Genomic DNA, 25,074 nt, shown 5'->3' on the forward strand with positions numbered 1-25,074 from the left:
TAGGTTTACCGAGGTCACGTGCACGTTTTTATGCACAGCTATCGTCCAATGATCTGCCTCCTTTCGGTCTTGGGGATTGCGCTTTTTGAGAGGGTGAAGTCCATTTGATTCATATGGATTTAAGGAGATTCAGATCCAAACTTTGAAGGGGTTCAATTTGAACGGAAACTGCATTTCAGTCACCTTACCATGCATGAACTATAGAGGGCACTCTTCTCTCCGGACAGGATTGAGTGACCATGTGGTTGTGGAGTTTGTATGCTATATTGTGGAGTAGATGTTGTATTTGGTGTTGGTGTAGAGAAAGTTTCTACCTATCTTTTGTCATTTCTTTTGTCATCACTAGATGATTTTATTTGCCTTTGGATTTCATTTTAAAGTTGAGAGTTACCAAGATTGGATTACCAAGGCTGCTTTATTGTATTGATAAACATCATTCCTGCTGCCATCTTTGTTTTGTACCCTGTATCCATTGGCAATCATGTATACTGATTCTCCTCATACAAAAAAGGGGGCCAGACTATTTTTACTTTCAGGTCTTGGTTTGGTTAAGCCGAATGTGAGTTGGTGGTTACGGCTATGGCTGTTGCTAAGGGTGTTGATAAGATCACCCTATACTTCAACACATGATGATGCGGCAATCTAGCCTGTAGCCAAAGCAATAGCCACCTACTCAGACTCGGCATTACATGGGTTTGAATGGGACAAAAAACAAGATGGCGGCACCATGATGATGATCTTTATATCTGTCTGCTTCTTCCTTATATTCTCTGTTATTATTGTAATTGTCTTATCATTCTAATCGGGGCCCGATTTAATAGAGCTGCTTAAGGTGTACAAAAAGTACAAAATTTTGCTTAAGCAAAAAAATCCGTGCTTTGTTAAATCAGATTACCGGCCAAGACTCCACACAGTTGTTATGCTGAGTAAACAACAGCTAAATACCAGTCACAAGCAATGTATATGGCATGAAATTTTTGCCAGTAACATGTGAAAAATAAGCGAGCTATTTTCGTGCTTAAGCAAATTTTTTGCTTAAGCAGCTCTATGAAATTGGCCCCAGTAGCTTAGGCAACGGAGGCTACGGCTTCCATAGAACTTTTTGCAAATACCCATTGCGCAAGCGCTAACTCTTGAATGAGGTGCATGCTGGTCTTACTAGCGATCAAATTTGATTGCTAGCTAGACAAGCATGCACCTCATTTATACATGCCTAACGCGCGTACAGAGTATTTGCGATAAGGTTTATCGCCTACATGTATGTAATTGCTATTCCTCAACTGTTTTCATCATAATCTTAAGAACCTTCTCATCTCTCTTGCTATCATCAACCTAACTCTCTCATCATCTTCATCCAAAATGATTTTGACCACGGAGCCCCTCGTTAACAAACCTGCATAACAGTTCTTTATTTGCAGCTCTGCTTTAGATACACCCGTCTTAACACCTGTTCCCTGAGTGTCTTTATGGTAATTATTTACTCTTGGTTTCTCATGGTACCTTTATAGCCTTATGAAGCGTGTCGAGAAGTGATGTTATGGACAAACCATCGAGTAATGGAATGGTTGCGTACAGTAGATCTGTCAGAGTATGCACCCAATCTCAGAGGAAGTGGTATTCACGGTGCTTTAATGGTAAGAATGAAACGATTCCGGGGTCGATTTCACAAAGAGTTAGGACTAGTTCTAGGTGATACTAAAAATGTATGGCTAGTCCTAAGTTTGGACGAGTAACTCGTCCTAACTCGAGATAAGAGTAGTCTTTACTCTTTGTGAAGTCCACCCCTGGAGCAATGTTCTACATTTCAAGAAAGATTTTGAAAAACTAAAAAAGGAACTATTCCAATTTTAAAAGAACAGTGCATTTTAAAAGCATTCTTTAAGAGTACTACACAAGTAGGAACCCATCATCCTTAGTTCTGAACAAAATTAGTTCTGAAAAACTGACTTCTGAAAAAACTTTTTCTGATGTTAATTTACTGCTATGAAGTAGAATTTAGCTCTACTTGACTTGTTAGATTGTGCAGGTATGGCACCCATTGGACTATTTTAGAGACCATTCATTTATGTATAATCATCACAATACGCCAAGATAGGGCTAACATTGTACATCTTCAACACCAGTCTTCTTGTTTCCTCAGGTCCTTGAGCCTTGTTTCTCCGCTGCAGCCCTAACTCTAAATCCCTACTCAGGAGGCATCTGAGTACACACTTTGTCTCGCTGGTCGATAGTTAGATCCAAGCACAGAAAAGAACTTCTATAAGAACTTGTTTCTAAATTTACTTACTTGCTTCTTATTTCCCCAGGTCCTTGAGCCTCGTTTCTCTGCTGAGACCCTAGCTGCAACCCTCTGCATCCCTAACTCTAAATCCCTACTCAGGAGGCATCTGAGTACACACTTTGTCTCGCTGGTTGGCAGTCAGATCCAAGCACAGAAAAGAGAATCGGAGAAAGCTTCTGGCTATGTGCCACTCAGCGCCCTCTCAAAAATCAAGGTAAACCAGTAATCAAAAGCAATATCGACTTCTTTGGAAGACTGCTGAAGATGAATGTGCTTTTAAACAGGGCCAAATTTTATGAAGGTCTTAAGCAAAAAAGACTAGCACTCCCGAACAAAGATATTAACAAAATAGGGAGACAAGATACATGTAGGGCTAGATTAAACTAACGCCAGAACGTTTATCCATTCAAGTCCAGGGGCCAATTTCGTAGAGCTGCTTAAGCAAAAAATTGCTTAAGTACGAAAATAGCTCGCTTATTTTACACATGTTACTGGCCAAAATTTCATGACATATACATTGCTTGTGACTGGTAGTTAGCTGTTGTTTACTTAGCATAACAATTGAGTGGAGTCCTGGCCGGTAATCTGATTTTACTAAGCATGATTGTTTTTGCTTAAGCATAATTTTGTGCTTAAGCAGCTCTATGAAATTGGGCCCAGCTCTAGTAAATTCTGACTCAAAGCCGTTTCTGCTAGGCAAGAATATTTTGTGGTAAGCAAACATTTGTGGGGCCCAGTTTGAAGATAATCAAATAATTTAGTTTTGTTTTGAGAATTACCAATTCTGCTCGCAGTCTTTATGCAAAAAAGAACCAATCATCAGGACAGCCTTCTGAATAATTTTGTTTTGTCGCACGTCTGTCTTTTCAATAACTGAAAACAGTTATTTAGTTTTAATTGTAATAAGTGTGCTTGAAACCACTCTTTGATAAATTATTAACTTTTCTAAACTTATTTCTGTTTCTTGTATGTATGGGCCGGTTTAAAGTCGGACGCGCGATGGAAATCTTGACGCGCGGTCCTAAAAACAAAGTTATAGTCATCACTGAGGCCTAAAAACTGTGGGGTTTTTTATCGCGGGTCAAGATTTCCATTGCGCGACCATCGCGCGACCGACTATAACTCGGCCTTCAAGCTTCAAATCTTATTTTGTGTTCACTCTTCAGCCCAAGAAGCGACCATTTGGAGGTCGTCCTAAGAAGAGAGGCATGGAGGAAGAGGACTATGTTTGCCCCATGAACCTAGAGGCTCCACTAGCTGTACAAGGGATGAGGGATGGGTTACAGAACGGCACCAAGGGTAGCAACTATAGGATTGAGGTACGCGGTGCTGATAAGGTCCACAAACAGGAAGATGAGGTAATAACTATATACTTATACTTATGTATAACTTGGGTGTTTTAGGAGGAATTTGGGTGTTGGAGGGTTGTCTATGGGTTGATAAGGGGAACTAGGGTGGTTTTGGGGGTTTTTTTGGGGGGCAAGCTATGGGATTGAGGTACGAGGTGCTGATAAGGTCCACAAACAGGAAGATGAGGTATGAATTATATACTTATACTTATGTATAGCTTTGGGTGTTTTGGGAGGAATTAGGGTGTTGGAGGGTTGTCTATGGGTTGATAAGGGGAACTAGGGTGGTTTGGGGTTTTGGTTTTTTTTTGGGGGGGCAAGCTATGGGATTGAGGTACGAGGTGCTGATAAGATCCACAAACAGGAAGATGAGGTATGAATTATATACTTATACTTATGTATAGCTTTGGGTGTTTTGGGAGGAATTAGGGTGTTGGAGGGTTGTCTATGGGTTGATAAGGGGAACTAGGGTGGTTTGGGGTTTTGGGTTTTTTTTGGGGGGGCAAGCTATGGGATTGAGGTACGAGGTGCTGATAAGATCCACAAACAGGAAGATGAGGTATGAATTATATACTTATACTTATGTATAGCTTTGGGTGTTTTGGGAGGAATTAGGGTGTTGGAGGGTTGTCTATGGGTTGATAAGGGGAACTAGGGTGGTTTGGGGTTTTTGGGGTTTTTTGGGGGGGCAAGCTATGGGATTGAGGTACGAGGTGCTGATAAGGTCCACAAACAGGAAGATGAGGTATGAATTATATACTTATACTTATGTATAGCTTTGGGTGTTTTAGGAGGAATTAGGGTGTTGGAGGGTTGTCTATGGGTTGATAAGGGGAACTAGGGTGGTTTGGGGATTTTAGGGTTTTTTTTGGGGGCAAGCTATGGGATTGAGGTAAGTGGTGCTGATAAGATCCACAAACAGGAAGATGAGGTAGGTGTTTTGGGAGTAATCTGGGTGTTGGAGGGCTGTCTGTGGGTTAGTAAGGGGAACTTATTATGGTGTTTTGGGGTTATTTGGGGTGTTTTGGGGCTAGCTATAGGATTGAGGTACGGGGTGCTGAAAAGGTCCACAAACGGGAAGATGAGGGGTGGTTTTGTTCGGTCAACAAGAACGACAACGATGTTGGTGTTTTTGGATAATTTGGGGGCGTTTTGGAGGTTTGGCTCCCTTATATCGACCAGCTTAACTTTTCTTTTAACTCGCCCACCGGAGTCAAGATGTGATTTGCCTCACCCGGCCCTGTTTTCACTCGCATTTGACGACCGGATAACCGCTAATTTCAAAACCTGCTTGCAACTGTTATGATCTTTAGCAGGACTGTTTTGATCCATGCTGTTTTTGTTGTTTTTGTTTTCAGAGCAGCGTTAGTTCCCCTGATTCAGCAGACGGCAATGCCCCCAGTCAGATCGGAGCCTTCTCACAGGAGATTAACTCCCTCACGGTAAATCTTGCCATAATTTTTCTCTTCTGTTTTCTAGATGTTGTGATGATGACGTTTTATATAATAATAGTTGTAAGTTTTTCATATAGCGCTTTTGACACCCAAAAGGCGTCCCAAATCACTTTTTTTCCTCTTTTTTTTAATTTCTTTTTTAAAATTTCTGTTCAAATAGAGCATGCTGAACAATGACAAGGCTGAGAACGGTGGAACAAACGTCTGAGGGAGGCTGTTTTAAGACACTTGGAAATTTTCAAGATGCTGTACAGTTTTTTATCAGGGCTTCCAGTAAAAATGCTGACGTGCTGTACGGTGCTGCGTATGGATGTGTAGCTGTTGATAGTAGGTCAGCCCCAAGGACCCCCTTGATGGGAGGGGTTGGTGGGGGTGTTGGTCGGGAGGAGGCCCTTCTTCTGTAAGCCCTGATCTACTCTACTTAACCTGCTTAGCAAAGGCACAGGCAATTTGTTTCATTGCAAAGCATATGTTCTCGTATAATTGAAAAAATTAGTTAATGGCTTGACGTTTCAACCCTAGCAGAGTCTTTCTCGGATGGCTTAAAGCCATTGGACACTTTCGGTACGAAAACAAAATAAAAGTTCACAGATTTACAAATAATTTAAAGGGTTTACAGAAGGTAATGGTAAAATACTTCTCTGAAATATTATTCCATGAAATGCTTCACTTTTTGAGAAACATTAAAACAATATAAATTCTCGATATCGAGAATTACAGATTTATTTTAAACACATGTCATGACACGGCAAAACGTGCAGAAACAAGGGTGGGTTTTCCCGTTATTTTCTCCCAGCTCTGATGACCAATTGAGCCTAAATTTTCACAGGTTACTTATTTTATATAGAAGTCGTCATACACGAAGTGTGGGCCTTGGACAATACTGTTTACCAAAAGTGTCCAATGGCTTTAAAGGCTCTTATAATTATGGCAGATTTTTAAACCTGTCTGTAATTGGACTGGTCCTCTTTCCAACAACACCCCCAAGACTTTCACCATTTTTCTTCTCCTAGCTTCGTCATATTTGGTACCTTTTTAGGTATAAATGTCTGAAGTGCCCATATTCTGTGAATAAACAACGAAGCACACTTTGCTCTATAAAAGAAAGTAAAGTTTATGCAGATTTTTAATCAACTGAGGAGTCGACCAAAATCTAAACAAAAAGTTATTTCCTGGAGCTGCTTAAGACATACATGGAAACTTGCTAAGTACAAGTAGGTTTACCAGCCAAGCATGTCATGTATACATTGCTTATGGCTGGTTCCCTGCATAGTCAATTGCTTATCAAGCATATTCTCTTAAGCAGTGATATAAATGAGACTCCCTAAGTTGGTATAAAAATACTAAAATTGCAACGAAAATAGTTTTTTTTTTTAATCAAAAGTATTTTCTTAGTGTACTTTTACCCTTCCAGTCTTTACATCTCCTAAACACATTTTGTTTTTTTTAATCACTTTGTAAAATGTTTCAATTGTATATACATAGCCATTGTTAAATTATTTTGTATGTTTGTGTATTAATATGGTTTTTGTTGTTATTTTTAGTTAATTAAAAACAATTATTTTAATAAGGCATTTTTGAAAGACAACTACACATGATTTTTTTATTGGAAAGAATATTCTCTACTAAAGTCAATGTTTCAAAATCAATGTGAATTTTAGATTTTTTATTGAATTCACAAATCATTGCTCAAGAGCAAAGCCAGATGTAACAAGTGTATTGATGTACTAGGAATTTAACAACTGTCCATTTAAATAATCTCCAAATGATAGTTTTTGTAATGAAATAATCACTAACTTACTTTTAAAGTAAAACTTACTTTGAGGTGCCTCATAAAATAAGATCCAAGCAAAAGAAACAAGCAACTACGGTATTTAACAATATGCAATATCCCCCCCCCAAAAAAAAAAATATATTATGCAGAACCAACACCATTTTTGTTAGTATTTATAATTTCAAATTGCAACCCCTCGATCATGCCCGCCCTTTCAAAAATCAAACTTGAACTTCTTAAAAAGTATTTTATGCAGAGTAAGTTTTTCTAAAATACACCAGAGAGTATTATTTCACAAGTTTTGACTTGGTATATATGGAAGAATTGATAACTGACTTTGAATCTAAACCAACATTTTATATTAACAAACTTATAAAAACAAATGTGTTAATTTAATTTACTCACACCAAAAGCAACCAAATTGCTGCTGAACATTTTTTATATTAAGTATGATTAACTTTATGGAGGGAAACCATTGCAAAAAAATCGTCTGAGAGTTTTAGTCTGGCCCATTTCTTCAAACTGAAATCAGTATGTATTGCACACAGGGGACAAGACTAATGTGGTGGCAGCTTTATACCTTAAACCTTGAGAAATGAAATAACCCTTTGTAAAATCATTAGTTTATAATGCGACAAATTTGTAAATATATATTTTTTTGAAATTCCACTTCTTTTTTTAAAGAAAGTGTACCTTAAATTTTCCTTTAATATCTTTTAAATATTTTACCTTTCTTACCCTATAATGATCTCGACTGTGCTCAAAGAAAATCTTTTTAACAAAAAAATTGATGTTGTTCGTCTTATCTTGCTTGTTCTTGTGCCAAATGTTTTTATGTTTTTTTTCTAAAGTAAAAGTGTCAAACTTCTTTTCAAACGGATGCAAATCGTTTCAAACCAAAAATGCATTTTTAGCAAATATTTAATGTGAATTATTTCACTAAGGAATCCATTTTCATTGTCTGAATTCCAGTGTTTGTCCAGCTGTCGATTTCACCAAACTCTTCCTAACTTAGGCTAAATCTTAGGACAAGTAAAGGTTCCTTATCTGAAGACGTTGGGAAACATTTAACCCATCCTAAGTTAGGATGAGTTAGTCGTCCTAACTCGAGATAGAAATTCCAACACAGCCTTAATTTTGAACTTGTTCATATGCAGTCTGTAGATAAAACTTTATGGTAGATGACATAGTGAAGACAGGGAACTAGACTATTTATCACACAGGGTTTTTAGTAATAGCGTTCTATTTTCATCAGCATTTAACAACACAATCTATTTTTGGATATGTATTGGTAGAAAAGTAGAACTGTATAGTTGGTAAAGAAACTTTGAGTACATTTTCAGAACAGTAAATTGCCAAAAGTTGTTACATTGTTTTATTTTAGGTAATAGTTCTCAAGGGAAACTGACTGGGTAAATTTTAAACACAAGGTTGTTCAAACTTCTGGATCTGGATCTGGATATTAGTATAATCCGATAAAAACGGATACCCGCATCGCATCAGCGTGTTTTTTCAAGAAAGGAGAGAGCGCTGGGTAACTTAATTTCAATGATGAAAATTTGTGAATTTTTCTTGCAAATGTTCACATTTTATGGAATTTTAAGGTGTTAATATTTCACTGCATACACTTTTTGTTTCAATCCTTTCGATTATATTTAGTTTTGTCAGAGTCATTCTTTTCCATTTTAGGATTACTAACAATTGCTGACATCTTGATTTCAAAGTTATTATAAACTTGATGAAAGCAAGTTTAAGGAAAATAACTGGAACTTTAAAAAGGTGTTCAGACAGACACATAATATTGTAATCTTAACAAATTTGTAAATAGCTATGTATAACTTTCCTAAATAACATTTGTAGTATTTCTAAGACTATGTACTGTACCTCAACTAAGATAAACGCAAATAAAATGGTCTAAGTTTAAACCAAACTGTAAACACTATTGTGTAGTATTTGTGTCTGTGTCTTTAATATCTTATACCATGCCTGATATGGGTAAGAGGGTATTCCACCTTCCCCCCCCCCCCAAAAAAAAAAAAAAAGGAAGGGGAAAAAAAGAAAATAGTTTACCACTTGGTTTCTGATTCCATTCCCATTGGGTTTTTTTTCTTGGTCATTCTCTGAACGCATTGTATCCTTTGTGAAAAGTGCGTTATAAATGTTGTTTTGGTTATAGTTATCATTAATGTTCCAATACTTGTACACACTGTGTTTCTCTTGTAAAGAATTACCCCCCTAAAATACTTGAAAGAATTCATGACTATTCCAAGCACACGTTGAGACACCGATATCTTTTTTATTGCCCCATATCTGTTGGTTCATTGTGTCAATCACATGAGTACCAACTCTACCCCTGAAAAAGAACCAGACTTTTTTTGTTTTTATCCGAGCCTCAATTTTGTATTTTCTTTAAGGTATTTTTTATGGCGACCTAATTTTAACATGAGGACACTCTTGTCGAGTAATGTAGAAAGCGCAGGACAACTTGTGATAAAGTTGCAAACACTTTTTGTGATAATGCTGTATTGGAATTGGCGTCTAGGGTTCTGGCTACGACTGTTGCTAAGGGTTTCGCTAAGGATTTCTCTCCTTCAACACATTATGACACAGAAATCTAGCCATAGCTAGCTGTAGCTGTTTCCGTCAATTGGGACATTGGCCTAAATGTAACAGCCATGTCTGTGTGGGCAGATGCTTGAGGGGGTCCTGCATTTCATAGTTGCACCTTACTTCTTATGGCTTTACCCTTTCCTTGATGAGAGTTTTTTTTTATAAATGCCTCTCAAAAATAGTTTTATGAAAGTGTTGTTCAAACCAAATAATGAAATCTTTTGGCCCCTTCATGCAGTTAGTAGACCACTAACAACTTTTTAAACTTTCCTGGCCGGATTTCTACCAATCAAGTTGCATTCTGGGTATGTGGTATGTTGACTTGTTTTTACTATGCAATATGGCGATGACGTGAAAGTAACTTACAGAAAGCTTCCGGATTTTATTTTCGCCGGATTTTACCGGTTTTTCTTCGGTTAAATTTAAGTTTTTTAGGGGAAGTCATGGGGAAGGATCAAGACCTTCTAGAGGCGGCAAGGACGGGGAATGTTAACATGATTGAGAAGTTATTGTCCGCTCGCCCTAAGAATGTTCTGTCACAGGCGATTGCAATTGGGTAAGTACGCAGACGGTTGACAAACGAGGTTTTGACCGCACAGCACAGCCTCATGCTGTACCGTGGTTAGGGTAGATTAGACGGCCGACTGGCTGACCGCAGTGGCTGGTCTCCACTCGTCCAACGGTCCAAGACCTCGTGGTATTTCTTAAGGAATTTCATGCTGACTTTAAGTTTTAAAAGGGAGAGCAACTGCTGCTGTAAATTTCTGGAATGGATTTATGCTATGGACATGTGTCACTGTCACTTGTCAGTTTCGGTCAATATTTGTTTTTATCTAGCTAATCCAAATAAAATTGTTGACTTTCACTTTTGGTGATTTGTTTCTTTTTTGTATTTTAACTGATTCCCCATAAATTAACAATCCATCTGCCTCATACGAGTTATTTTCTCTGAAATTATGTGGGTCATTTTTATTATGATTAATATTAAGTTGTTTACAGTTTAAGAAGAGTAAAAAGTGGCAAAAAGAGTTCAGTTTGTGGAAAATTTTGAAAAGTTTCTGTATCCTGCCACCACTTTTTCATTCGTTATGAAATAAAATAGTGTCTAAATAACTCAAATGATATTTCCTTTTTTTTTTAAATGAGTGAAAAAGTGGTGGCAGGATACGGAAAGTTTTCCGGGATTTTTTATCATCTTTCCTATGAGTCTTATTCTGCCTCTATTCTATCAACTCCATGGACGAACATGGAGACTATAGCGGAATGAACTTCCTACCTAGTTCGTACTTCTTTCCTACCCATCAATTAAACTTTACAGATGACAGAGCAACCGATAACGTAACCCTCCTGCTGATGGCGAAGCCGGCTTCTACATGCATACATGCATGCAAAAAAGAAATAATTAAGGACCATGCTGAATCCAACATTGACACTCTTTCACTAATTATTATAGTGGGTCGTTTTAAACTTCTAAAAGAGTTAAAAGTGGACAAAAAGTAGGAGGGGATTTTTCGGCAATGTCCAATGCCAATGGAGATCTTGATAGTCGAATATGATATAGTGACAAATTTTGTCTCTTAAAATATTATTAAAATGAGGTCTCGAGTTCAAACATCTGAAAGCACACTTGGTGTGCGACAAGGGTGTTTTTTCTTCCACTATTTTTGCGCAACTTCGACAACCAATGTTTAAATTTTCACTGGTTTGTTATTTTATGCATATGTTGAGATAGAGAGGTAGAAATCGAAACACCAAGTAAGAAGACTGGTCTTTGACAATTTACCAAAGTTGTCCTTGTTTGCCAGTGCCATGCCTTTAAGAAAGGTTAAAGAAAGAAATGTGCTAATCACTTGGTATACAATGTACAAGTACATAAATAAGATTCAGACAAATTACTAAGTTTAAACAACACTTTAAAATAAATCAATAGTGACTTTTTCAACACTCTTACATCTTCAAGAAAGATTAAAGAAACATCTAATGTCTACAATGTTTATAAGCTACAGGCAGAAAAATGATAAGACAAATCTCGAACGCCAGTCCCAAAGGGTTGCTCTACTCGGCATGTTCAAATTCCTCTAATAACTGAACCGTGCTGTGATGAAATATTGGCTGTGTCACATGTGTTATTTGTTGAACAGTCTTTAAGTATCATTGGGAGATTGACCTTGGGTGACCTGCCCCAAGGTAGTATGGGTAGGTGTTACACTTTGTGTGTTTGGAGTAGCGCAAAGGACTTGAAGAATGCATCATTAAGAGGTTACAATTGGGCCTGATAAAAATAATTGTTTGTTTCTTGTATAACCTGGATGTCCTTGCAAAAACATTGTGACTGTAAAAATGTTATCAACATTTGTGGCGAAATAAAACAGTCTAAACATCTATTTTGAGATAATATTAATATAAACAGGGGCTGTACTATTTATAGCCTGATATGACTCCATTTTATACCTCAGTTAACTCTGAACCATTTTGTTTTTCCAGAATTTGTCGTATTTTTTTAATATTTATTATTTTCCCCGCCTACTGCCCCCAATTTTTCAGAGCATGCATGTTACCAAAAACAATTAATTATTTTTATACGGCCATGCTTCCTTGTTAAATTTCAAGATGATCAAAGCCTGTTTTGTTATGACTAACTGGAATGTGGTTTTGTACAAGAATGTCTTTATACTGTACTTATGTGTAAAAAGATTGGTTTGTTACACTGAATTAGGCCATGTCTAATTTGGTGCTACAACGGCTACGACTGTTACTAAGGCTTTTGCTGAGGATGTCCTATACTTCAACACATGATGACACGACAATCCAGTCGTAGCCATAGCTGTAGTCACCAAATTTTACACAGCCTTAGCAAAAGTTTGTGACCCTTCTTAGCATTAGCAGACATTTTCTAAAAGCACTATTTTGTACTTTAAAGTAACTATGAAACTGAACCCTGTTTATTGAAACAAAAGTAATGAAGCAAAAAACAAAAAAATACGAACATGATGATTAGACACGTTTAATCCAAATTTGGAACATCTTCTCCAGAACATTGATTGATGGCATGCCATATCTGGCTAGGAATTTTGGTCAAGATTTATGGATTGCAGTATAAAATGCCAGTGTTCTTATTGGTCCACACACAACGTTTAAGTTGTTCAGCCAGAACTGAACACGGTCTTTGGCACTTTCGTTGACGTTGAATTCAGTCAATGTTTATAAACAAACAAAAATCCTTCTTTTTCCCAGTTTTAGACGAAGTGTCGCACCAAACTGTCAAGATGGGTCAGGCTACACACCGTTACACCATGCAGTGCTGAATGGCCACAAGTAAGATCATTTATCTCTTCTAATGTATCTGGTTTCTTGTAAGGAATGTCTACCTTTGGTTTTTGGAATTGTTCGATTGTTTCAATCTATGTCCTATACAAAATTTAAATACAAGATCAAACTAACCTGTGACAATTTCGTTTCAAAAGGTGAGTCAGTTATGTTCACGCATGAAGAATAATCGGTAATAAGAATACACATTCTGAAAAAAGTATCTGACAGTAATGATTTCAGAGTCAAATTTTGGAGGATACAAAACTGACATCTGTTTCTATAAACCACATTTCTTGGAAGAGAAAATACATTATTATCGAAAGCGGACTGTATTTCTAACCAAGTACATACAAAAGTTGTTATTGCCATTGTTTTTTAAGTGTTATACAAAATGTATACCGTCCCTTTAAACATTCGATAGCAATCTTTCACAACAACCGTATTGAATTCTTTCAAAAAGGGAACTTTGTGTGGAAAATAAAACTAGATTTCCTCTTTCGATGCATTATCTTCACCAGGCCTGGAATTACAGAGAGGTCACGGAGGCCATGACCTCTGTTGCCCCTTCGTCTTGGCCTTGATGCCCCCTCAGAAGTTTCCTTTAGACCTTTAGACACCATATAGAACTGCCCTTTGCAAATGAAAATGGTCTCGCCCTCTCATTGATAAAATTCTAGGCCTGTGTTCACACTTTATGTCAATGAATTGGTTTACAAACCATTCATAACAAATCGTTATAGTTTGGCCTAAGCATTTTGAACAGAGACGAGGTCCTCTCAGGTTGTTTTTTTTTCCTTACTTTATGTGTAATTTTGTTTTTACCGTGCAATTTGGGGAATTCTAGCATGTTTTTTGTTTTTTTTTATGATTTTTGAGAATGTGATATCTGAAGTAAAACAAAAACAAAAGAAGAAGTGTCTTTCGGGAATTACCTTAAATTTGCATGTATTGACCCAAATGCTAGATTGTGCCGTCAGTTAAAACGAGACCAGTCAATTTCATCAAAATACTAGGATTAATCCTGTCTCGAATTAGGACGAGCAACTCGTCCTAACTCGTCTAAAAACTAAAGATGTGTTCAATGCATCCTAACGAGTATGGATACGGAACTTAACTCGTCCTAAGTCCTTAGATTAATCCTAAGTTAGGAAGAGTTTGGTGAATAGACAGCGGGGCATCTATGGGAAAAAGGAAAGATAAAAAAAGATTGTCAAATTCAACAACAGGATATACAAAAGACGCTCAGACACCCCTCTGGCCTTACTCTCTGTTCCCCCCTGTAAGGTATTTCTGGCTTCGCGCCTGGGTGGACCCTAATTAACCCCTGGTGAACATGGTGAAGGGGTTCTCCGGGTACAATGTGCATACATGAACTGCTTTGTAAGCCATTAAGAATAGTCAACATTCAAAAGTTTTGTTTTTTTATTTTTTTTGGACCAACAAATCACCCCAAATTTTGATTATTAAATATTGTAGTGTTAGACAAGTCTCGTCCAGTTAGAATGTATTAAGTGTATCTTAGTCCAATGCTAAACTCCCCTGCCTCAGTCCCACAGTCCAGCGTAAAATTTAGGCCCTGCCTTTGTTGTGTGTACAATCTAGTTAAGACATAAATCTAGCATTTGAATGAAATGAAGAACGCTTTACACAAAAGCGCCAGAGTTGTCCAGTCATGGGTTTTGCTGATCTGATGCTAAAATCACTGTCCTGAGGCTTGCAGTCCAGTGCAAATATAAAGCCCTGACTTAAAGTGTGTGCAAGCAGCAGGGAATGATTTTGATCCCATAATAATAATAACAGGTATTTATCACAGCGCTTACAAAAACTGAAAATGCAAAATAACACAACAAAAAAGCTACATACACAATGTTTGAAAAGCATGAGAAAAAGAGAAAAGCTTAAACAGGGAAGAGATGTGTTTTCAAAAGTGTTTTTAATTGGTCAGTGGATTTTGTGGCTTTAATGAAAGAACCCATCAACTTTACGGGCCTGATACTTCAAAGAGGCAACGAAGGCAACTGCCTTCTCTATGCCTCCTGGGACCAATTTCATAGCGCTGCTAAGCACACAAATTTGCTTAGCATGAAATTTCTTTCTTGAATAAACCAGGATTACCAACCAAATTTTCAGGTGATTTTAAAGAGTAAGCAAACAACAGCTGAGTACAAGTAACAAGCAATATGCAACAAATGGAAAATCCTGTTTTTATCAGGGAAGAAATTTCAGGCTAAGCAAATTTTTGTGCTTAGCACCTCTATGAAATTGGGCCCTGGTCAGTGCCTTGGTGCCCTTGAAATGCTACATGTAAACAGAAATTTACAATTTCCTCATAAGGTGCCCTTTACCAAGGAGAAAATGCCTTGGTGCCCTTGCCCTTTCAAAAAAACCAACCATACAGGCCGGGAAAAAACACATGAGTGCCAGATTTGTCTGCAATGGTGAGTTTACTGATCGTGTGCTAAAAACACTGGTCTCTGTCACTGCAGTCTAGTGTAGAGCTCTGCTATTGAGTGGGAAGCACTGTTCACATGTAGTCCATGTACATTTCAAGGGTATGATACAATCTTCACATCCGCCTGTGGCTTTTCATATTTCCTTTGGCGGGATTTGGGATAGTCCAAAAACAAAGCCTTCATTTCCTCTCAAATATCATGTTAGTTTAACACCTTGTCTTTCTCACTTCTGGTGTCCATGGAAATGAGGTTGGATGGAAAAAGTATTGTGGTTTACATTAGAACATGAGTCTCGATTGGAAATAGAATGTTGTAAAGCTGGTAAGCGGAATCAGGGTTTGCGCTTAACTTATTTTAGGGACTTACTAGCCAGCAGGACCAGTTTAGCTTGCAAGTTATTTCACTTGTCCGTCAGCTTTTTCACTGGTCAATATTTCACATTAAATATGGAGCCTTTTCAACACTGAACTTGTCAGCCAGACCACGTTTGTATTTGGAAAAATTTCTGACTGGTCCTCACTAGTGCTGGGCGAATAGTGAAATTTTGTTATTCGGATACCGCTGGCCAACTATCCGAAATTAACCAGATATACGAATAGTTTTTTCACCGCTAGAGGGCGCTTTAAAAAAAAAGGAAAAAAAAAAAGGTTTTTTTTTTTTTTTTTTTTGCCGCTAGAGGGCGCTGTTCGTTTGTGAATGAGATCTTATGGGCGGATTGATATTAGTTCTAGACAGTGTCACTCGGTTCATTCATAAAAATGACCGGATCTAATTTAAAGATGGCGATTTGCTTTTTCTTTTGATCGTGATTCACTCTACGTGAAGGAAAACTTTTGTAATCTTTGAACAAATTACGTCAGAAATGTCATTGTTTTAACTCTTCACGGAGGTGAGCATAGTTTAATACTTAATTTATGCTGTTTTATGCTGTCTTAATAGAAGTTTCATAAGGATTCAGACAAATCATTCATATCAGTTGTCGCCCGACGTCCGCGGATATTCGGATATTAAAGAATATCCGGTTACTCTGTTGTAATTACAGAACTATCCGGTTTATAAATAGCTATTCGCGCCCTATGCGGATATCCGGTTAAGAAAAAAAAGGCATTCGCGGTTACGGATAGGAAAACCTATTCGCCATTAACCGGATATTCGAATAATTCGCCCAGGCCTAGTCCTCACTGATAAGGGAGAATGCTGGCAATGCTTAGCACTGAACAATGTTGCTCAGCAGAAATGGGTCACCAGCCAAAATGGTACCCCTTTTTTATTTTTGCTCAGCCATTAATTTGCTGATCAGTATTTTCTACCTTTGAAAGCTTTTTGCGTGCTCCAATTTTAATCAGTCTGATTTTATTTTTTTTTGCCATTCTTTTTGGTATAAGGTCAGAATACCAGAATGATTTCTTAATAAATAGAGAGACTTTTTAACACTGAATTTGTCCGCCAGATCACTTGGAAAGAATTATTACTGGTCCTCACTGTTACGAGAGAACGCTGGCAATGCTTAACACTTCCTCAGCAGAAATGGGTTACCAACCCAGTATTATTTTCCATCTAAAAGCTTTTGTGTGTTCCGATTTTAATCAGTCTGAGTTTTCTATTGGGACATTCTTTTTGGTATAAAAAGTAAAATACATTAGGGCTGATGTTAAGTGGCACTTTGCCAAAACCGATGACAAAAAAGAGTTCAGCATTTTCAACCTTTATTTCCTCTCTGTCTGCAACACAAAGTAGCCTTTCTTGGTCATATTCCCTGATGAAGTAACAATAATACATGCTGATATTTATCCTACAAGTCAGTCCCAGGCTAGTTTTCCCTCCAGCCTCTGTCTAGTGATTAAATTGATTTGGAGTACAATTCAAGTGGCAGCCATAATGTTTTCCTTTTTTTTCCCAGAAATCTTCCATGGTTTTTCTTCCATTTTCTCCATCTCCTCCCAGTAGGTTTTCATCATGATATTATGTAGTCTTCGTACTTGAGTCTGTTTTTGATATTTTTTTCTCGGGAAAAAATGGTGAAACTGTTATTAATAAGGCCTTTTAAGTCCTTCGGAGGCTCTAATGGGCGCTAACAGCCCAACCCTGTACTTGATAAAATGTTCACATTTTTTCCAAGGAACAAGCATCATGCTTGATGTAAGCAAGTCATTGCACCAGCTATTATTCCTCGCAAATGCCTGATTTCCCCATCGTTGATTTCTTCATTAACCGTCTCACGACGCTGCTCAGTCTCCTTCATCCCTGTTCTTTCCCTTCTTGGAAGATCTTCTGTCATCTTCTCTTTAACCGCCTGAGATCATCCATCCATCTCCCCAGCCCCATCAATCATCTCAAGACATTGTAGCTCTCCAATCTCTCCAAGTCGTCTCTTGTTTTTTTTATCTTCTATCAATAAAGACTGCCTCTCGCATCTTCACCTTCCACCTTAGTCCTCCTCATCTTTCTTCACCCAGTTCCTGCATCCATACTCCTCTTTCATCATCGTCATTTATCTCACAAACCCTATCGCAATCTCCTAAGATTCACCAGTTAAAGAACCGATGCTCATCTCAAGATCTTTTATCCACATCAGAAACATCAGAGCTCAAAGTTTACACTGGACCCCAGGTCTGAGGTCAGTGCTTTTAGCATTGAACGATTCATTATAATGACTGGACAAGTCCAGCTGTCTTGGTATTTTCGTTCAATTGTTTACTTTCAGTCTGATGATACCTTACAGTTTTGTTGAGCAGTGAAGAATACTTACTCATGTACAAATGAAATTTTAAATTGTGTACCGGCAGGGTTTTTCTCATTTCAATTTTGGCCTTGTTATGTCCAGTTGTCTTACTTATGTTTTCCTCCCCAAATTCCAGCACTGAACATCAGACCTGTATGCTTCGTTTTTGAAAGGGCAAGGGCACCAAGGCATTTTCTCATTGGTAAAAGGCACCCTATAAGGAAATTGTGAATTTCTATTGTGCATTTTAAGGGCACCAAGGCAATGACCAGGGGGCATAGGCAAATCGCCTTCGTTGCCTCCATGAAGTATCGGGCCTGGAACATCATTCTGTCTTAAGATAGAAATCTTGAAGTAAACCCATCAGTTAAAAATGTATCTGCTCGTCTTGTACTTCCTCCTTAAGAATTTATCTCAAAACCACATTCAGAAACATTGTATCTAAGGAGATTTGTAATGCATTTTGCAGACCCTTACATTTTAGCAAGGAATTCCACAGTCCATCTCTCACGTACTGACATTCAGTAAAATGTCATGAATAAAACCAGCTTAACAAGACTGTAAACCATAATCTCTCCTGTTTGTTTATTTTATAAATCTTTCGCCCAAGCTATGCAGGGAAAATATTCAGTCATGAATTATTATATGATTGTGTTTGAAAATAATTTGCAAGTCGGTAGACGTAGGTACGTGTCTCATGCCCAGGGATCAAGAGCAGACCTGGGCTCCATCTATTTGACAGCTTAAAATTCTGCTTGGCAAATTCCTTTGCTAAGCAAGAAATGAGTGGGGTACCGGTCACAGCAATGGTACATGAATTTCGGCTGGTAACCTACTTTTGCTAAGCGAGAGTTTTCTTTGCTAGGCAAGTGTCTGTGCTTTTTGGATATACGAAATTGGGCCCTGGGCCATGTCAAAAAATGATCGTAAACACAAAAAATTGTTAGCATTGACTGTTCTGAAAGGCCCCTTGTTACACAGTCTGTTGGTCACCTTAAAATACTGTGTAAAATACCATACAAACATACCATCATAGTTTACATGTTACTGTTCTGTCATGATGTTTAGTTTACTTTCACTTTCTTGTATCAATAACAATCTAGTGTCAATTTCCAAGGGAAGTTAAAAAGTCATAAAAACATCTGACAGTGTTTTGTCTGTGCTGTACTTTCTGCACTGTTATCTATTATTGGTTCACAATGTACCTCCTGGAATGTACTCTTGGAAGAAATCTAGGCTTCGTTCTTTATCATTCTATAATTCTGCAGTATGTTGTTAAGTTTACTGTGTTTACATGTAGGCCCAAATAAGGTATTATTTTAGAGCTCATTTTCTCGTCTTTTTTGATGAGCAAAAAAACATAAACACAGTTTTGAGTTTGGACAGGAAGTGCCTAGTTTTGGCATGGAGTGTCAAACTGTACTTGAGGTAATATTGTAAAAAGTTACAGTGTATGTTATTGTATTTTAAAAAAATGAATCAGCGTTTGAGCAAACAAAATTGACTTGAGAGCGGATTCAAAAGTGCCGGCGCTGTCCCAACTGAGCTATGTTGGCAGGTCCCCTGCCCCCCTTGTCTGGCGTAAGCGCAGAATTGGTGGTAAGCAGAGCCATGAAATCACAACATTAGGCTTGTACAGTAAGGCCATGTCCAAACTAGCGGCTATACCTACGGCTACGACTAGATTTCCTTGCATCATGTGTTGAAGTATGGTCCGTACTTAGCAACACACTTAGCAACAGCCGTAGCCACCAATTCGGTTACGGCCTTAGTCCTTGTACCAGCACAGTTATTAAGTCAATAATAACTTGCATAACATCCGTTCATTGTACCTGTAGAACTATTTACATACGTACATGTAGTAGCCTATTATATCATGTAGTATTGTAGACATACATTTTCAACTTGACACTTGTCTGTACCGGCTGTAAATCATTTTAATTCAATCACTCCACTACTGAGCTGTACCCCAAGCTGTATTTCCTGGTTGGCTGAAAGCACACTCTCCGATAAACAGGAATTATTGGATTTCAGTTAGGGATATCATCTCTAAATTGTCTGGCCAGCTGCAAAAAAGTTACGTTTCTCTGTTGTTTTGAAGTACGGTTTAGTTTGTTTTCTTGGTCTATATTCTCTTAATAGGAAAAAAATCCATTGACTTTCTGAAAATGTAATGCTCGATTCTCTCAAAAACATTTTTTCATGAAGTACTGTATGGTTTAGTTGTTTTTCTTGGTCTGTATATTCTTAGGAATAGATTCTATTGACCTCTTGCTCGTATTCTCCATGGATATAGAAAAAGAAATCCTACTCTTTGATCTTCTTCTCTATCGCTGAGGATACTGACCTCAAAATCTTCTTGCATCGTTTGTATTTTTTTTATCTTGTAAAATTTGATGCCTAGTTTCAGAGTTTTTAGTCTGACCCCTGATGTTTTAAATCTCCTCAAATGCTGTACAATCCATAATATAGTCCTCCCCCAACTCTCTTAAATACCCCTTCCTCCTCCCCTCCCCTTCCCCCACCCCCAGTGTAGACCCTTGGATCATCACAGATGTTTTCCCAACTACAGATGTTTTCCCAACTACTGATGTTTTCCCAACTACCGATGTTTTCCCAACTACTGATGTTTTCCCAACTACGGATATTTTCCCAACTCCGGATGTTTTCCCAACTAGGAATGTTTTCCCAACTACGGTTGTTTTCCCAACTATATATATTTTCCAAACTACTGATGTTACGGATTTTTCCCCAACTAAGGTTGTTTTCCCGACTAAGTTTGTTTTTCCCAACTAAGGATGTTTTCCAAACTACCGGTACAGTTTCCCTCTTTCTGTTTTTGATCCCCCACTACAGAATGGCAGTGGAGATTCTTCTGAAGTATGATGCAGCACCAGGAATGCCTGACGCTAAGGGGAGCACACCGTTCCACCTTGCAGCCTGGACTGGCGGTGTTGAAATTATCCATATCCTGATGAACCATCCGAGATCTTACAGTCAGGTCAACGAACAGGTGCGAAAAAAAGTAGCTAAGCATAACAAAATTACTCTTACCAGAATCGTTGTGTTCCAAAACTACTTCAAAAGTGATTTTACACATGGTTGTACCAAAAAGTTTATTATTTACAGTTTATTCTTATCTTATCGTTACAAATGGTTCCTTTAATGAACATTTGATGTCAAACAAACAAGTTACTTCAAAAGTAAATATTTTCTCCTCTTCATTCGTTGTTGTTGTTTATTTGTTTACAATAGAACCATGATTGGGATACTCCTTTACATTTTGCTGCTCAGTACGGCCACACAGACGTTGTCTCTACTCTACTGGATGTGAGTAAACTATTTTATTTTTTGTATTCCTTTTAAAGACACTGGACACTATTGGTAATTGTCAAAGACCAGTCTTCTCACTTGGTGTATCTCAACATATGCACAAAATAACAAACCTGTGAAAATTTGAACTCAATTGGTTGTCGAAGTTGCAAGATAATAATGGAAGAAAAACACCCTTGTCACACGAAGTTGTGTGCTTTCAGATGCTTGATTTCGGGACCTTAAAATCTAATTCTGAGGTCTTAAAATCAAATTCGTGGAAAAATACTTCTTTCTCGAAAACTATGTTACTTCATTGGGAGCCGTTTCTCACAATGTTTTATACTATCAACAGCTCCCAATTACTCGTTACCAAGTAAGGCTTTATGCTAATAATTAGTTTGAGTAATTACCAATAGTGTCCACTGCCTTTAAACAGTGAGGACCATTCAAAGCCACAACCTTTGCAAGTCTAGAGCAGTGTCTTACTAATTTGCGTCTCTTTTATTTCAATCCAGAACGGAGCAGATCCAACAATTTACAACAAGAAGGAGGAGACTCCGTTAGATCTCGCTGCTCAATACGGACGTCTTGAGACGGCGGAGTTACTCCTACACAGACGGCCAGAACTTCTTGCCAAGATATCACCACAGAGATCCATTCTCCATCTCGCTTCAAGGAATGGTCATCCTCTTGTCATCAAAACTCTCTTGGAAGCAGGGTGTGATATCAATAAGAAGGTACATACAGGATTGGGATTTCTCATTTTATAACCGAATATTTATTTTATTTTTTACACCCCCCCCCCCCAAAAAAAAAAAAAAAATCAAAATCAAAATCAAAGACCAAAATTAATAATCAACAAAAAATGCAAAATACAAAATGCATAGGAAAAAAATTCACAAGTGGGCTAGTAAAAAAAAAAAAATTGCAGGCGACCCAAAATTTGTTTGCCCCCCAAGACAGAGTCAAGGGGAATAATAATTTCTGTATGTTCACGTCTCATATGTTTACGTCACGTCTCGCGTGAAAACAAAATCAGTCCAGGTTTGTCCTCTTTCTGGGATACGAATGTTGGCAGGTCTGCGACTTCCAGGGTAGTCTGGTACCATTTAACACTTCTAAACTGCAGTTTTTTCTTTTTGTATCCTCTCTGAACAGCTCAAGACAGGATCAGCATTACATGAAGCAGCTTTATTTGGTAAAGTGGAAGCAGTCAGGGTACTACTTCAGAATAATCCACCTATTAGTCTTCACATCAAGGATGTAGCTGGTGAGACAGCTTTGCAGAAAGTAGAAGGCTATCCTTCCAAAGTAGCTATTGAGATTGCAGCAATGATTAAAGGTAAGAATCCTCGACATCTATAGCATCCCTACTAACTCCAAACACAACCTACCCTACACCCTACCAATCCTATCCCCATCACACACCCTACCAATCCCACCTACGCCCTAATCAGACACTCCAATCCCCACCAATTGAATCCCACCCATGCCCCTACCAGACACTATTGAGATTGCAGCAATGATTAAAGGTAAGAATCCTCGACATCTATAGCATCCCTACTAACTCCAAACACAACCTACCCTACACCCTACCAATCCTATCCTGATCACACACCCTACCAATCCCACCTACGCCCTAATCAGACACTCCAATCCCCACCAATTGAATCCCACCCATGCCCCAACCAGACACTATTGAGATTGCAGCAATGATCAAAGGTAAGAATCCTCGACATCTATAGCAATTCCTACTAACTCCAAACACACCCTACCCCACGCCCTGCCAACCCCATCTACACCTACACCCTACCAATCTTACCCCCAGCCACACCCTAACCAGACACTATGAGATTGCAGCAATGATCAAAGGTAATATTCCTCCACATATATATCCAATCCTACTAACTCCAAACACACCCTACCCCGCACCCTACTAATCCCATCTCAACCTCACACCGTAAAAACACCACCCTACCAACACCACCCAACCCCACACCCTACCAACACCACCCTACTCTACACCCTGCCAATACCATCCCCAACCTACCTCACACCGTAACAGTCTCCTTGGCACCCCAGAGCCTACAAATACCTCCCCATCCTGCACCCTACCCCACCACCCTATCCCACACCCTACCAACACCATCCCCACACCCTGCCAGTACCATTCCAACCATCCATAGTAACAATCTCGCCTTGATTAAAGGCTACTTCGCACCCCACTCCAAAACCCACAAATACCTTCCTACCCAACACCCTACCCCGCCCTCTGCTAACACAATCCCCAACCCACCCCACACCTTAACAATCCCCTTCGCACCCCACCCCAAAACCCACTACCATCTCCTACCCACCTCACAATATTCTCTGCACCACACCCCACCCACAAGCTTACCAACACCAACCCACACTCTGCCAATCTTATCCCACCACAAAATCACAAATTCAAAACCTGTTAGCCGAACAAAATTACAGTTTTTAAACTAAACGGTTTCAGCAGAACTCTCTTCTCAATTAAAATGAATGATAAATTGGATATATTTGTAGAAAATTCAATATGTTTCATTAAATTTCATCAGGAACAGAGAATTTAGTCTTTAAAAATAATGTATGAATAAATTTGTGTTTTCTCTTCAAATAATTTAATTCAGCATTCATGAAGGGAGACCCACTACCCCCATCAATGGCAACCCCAACCCCGCTCCGAAAAACCAACCACCCCATCGACGCAGAACAGCGATCAACATATGATAACGTACCACTCACCGATTCCGTCGTCCCACCAAAGCATCCACGCACACCTCCCACCCCAGTGACTGCCATGGTGACACGCCACTCTGCCTACACCCCACCGCCTACCAAGAAACAAGGGCGCCAGTACCGTCCGTCCGCCGGCGCACACACGAGGAACACAAACTATCAGAACTTAGAAATACCTGCTAAGGTGCCCCCAAGAAAACCGGCTCGGTCATCCATCGGGATCATGTTGATGGACAAAGTGGATTTGTCATCGTCCCCAAAGGTTGAATCACCGCTAGTTAACTCCAGTACCTCAGTGTTTGAAACATCCTCTATGCAACAGAGTAAATCGTCACCTCAGTTGAGAAGTCCAGGTACTATAGGAAACTTTCAGACACTAGGTGGCACCAGCTTTTCCTAGTTTTTATGCTGTTTGCAGGCATGATGTTCTTCCTTTGGAAGAATAATAATAATAATAATAACAAAAGACTTATAATGCGCACATACCTCACCCTGCTGGGTGATCATGGCACAACGAACTAAATACAAAAAAAAGATAAACAGACACAACTGAAATAGTCCTTGAAACCTGTGACATAAGATAAGTTTAGAAAAGAGATATATATTTTGTCTAGATTTAAATTTTGGCTTAAAAAAAAATAGCCTAGCCGGTTGTCTTAAAAAAAAAATGAAAAAAAACCTCCTTCCTTTTTTCAAAAATGCCGGACGCTAAACGTGTTTTTTTTTATTATTTGTCCTTATCCTGCACTATAATTACTTAAATATTTCCCCAGATAAATCACCTCCACCCCTGCCTGATCGGAACTACTACGACGAAGATCTAGCAGGGGAGTATACCCAACTCCGAGTAAGTGCTATTAAGAATTCCCTCCCAGACGCCTCAGCAGTACCTAGTAAGAGTAGAATAGCTTCCTTCAAGTGCCCCACCCCACCAAATTACACCCCGCCCGGTTCTGAAGTGAAGTTAAGATCAGGATCTGCGAAACATCGAAATGTCTATGTAAGTCTCACTTAAAGGGTCTGGGTACTTCAATTCAATTCAAT

The 25,074-nt window shown here is 38.6% G+C and overlaps 2 protein-coding genes across 9 annotated transcripts in view; both read left to right on the forward strand.

Moving 5' to 3' along the window:
- Positions 1 to 8,783, forward strand: part of LOC139953576 (liprin-beta-1-like) — a 48,976-nt gene extending 40,193 nt beyond the window's left edge. For all 5 annotated transcript variants that reach the window (XM_071953036.1, XM_071953038.1, XM_071953039.1 and 2 more), the window contains 5 exons: positions 1,509 to 1,634; positions 2,307 to 2,495; positions 3,448 to 3,639; positions 4,989 to 5,072; positions 5,245 to 8,783. In XM_071953036.1, coding sequence (XP_071809137.1) covers positions 1,509 to 1,634; positions 2,307 to 2,495; positions 3,448 to 3,639; positions 4,989 to 5,072; positions 5,245 to 5,292 — 639 coding nt within the window. In that variant the 3' untranslated portion in view covers positions 5,293 to 8,783. The remainder of the gene's footprint in view (positions 1 to 1,508; positions 1,635 to 2,306; positions 2,496 to 3,447; positions 3,640 to 4,988; positions 5,073 to 5,244) is intronic.
- A 1,030-nt stretch (positions 8,784 to 9,813) lies between these two features.
- Positions 9,814 to 25,074, forward strand: part of LOC139953644 (ankyrin repeat and sterile alpha motif domain-containing protein 1B-like) — a 50,264-nt gene continuing 35,003 nt past the window's right edge. For 3 of the 4 annotated variants that reach the window (XM_071953140.1, XM_071953141.1, XM_071953143.1), the window contains exons 1-8: positions 9,814 to 10,024; positions 12,703 to 12,783; positions 20,809 to 20,965; positions 21,208 to 21,282; positions 21,783 to 22,004; positions 22,426 to 22,609; positions 23,922 to 24,383; positions 24,804 to 25,030. In XM_071953140.1, coding sequence (XP_071809241.1) covers positions 9,912 to 10,024; positions 12,703 to 12,783; positions 20,809 to 20,965; positions 21,208 to 21,282; positions 21,783 to 22,004; positions 22,426 to 22,609; positions 23,922 to 24,383; positions 24,804 to 25,030 — 1,521 coding nt within the window. In that variant the 5' untranslated portion in view covers positions 9,814 to 9,911. Of the gene's footprint in view, positions 10,025 to 12,702; positions 12,784 to 20,808; positions 20,966 to 21,207; positions 21,283 to 21,782; positions 22,005 to 22,425; positions 22,610 to 22,782; positions 22,800 to 23,921; positions 24,384 to 24,803; positions 25,031 to 25,074 lie in introns of those variants that run through there. The other variant, XM_071953144.1, reaches the window with a different exon arrangement.

Source organism: Asterias amurensis, chromosome 22 (genome assembly GCF_032118995.1).
Source record: "Asterias amurensis chromosome 22, ASM3211899v1".
In the NCBI taxonomy this organism is placed as follows: Eukaryota; Metazoa; Echinodermata; class Asteroidea; order Forcipulatida; family Asteriidae; genus Asterias; species Asterias amurensis.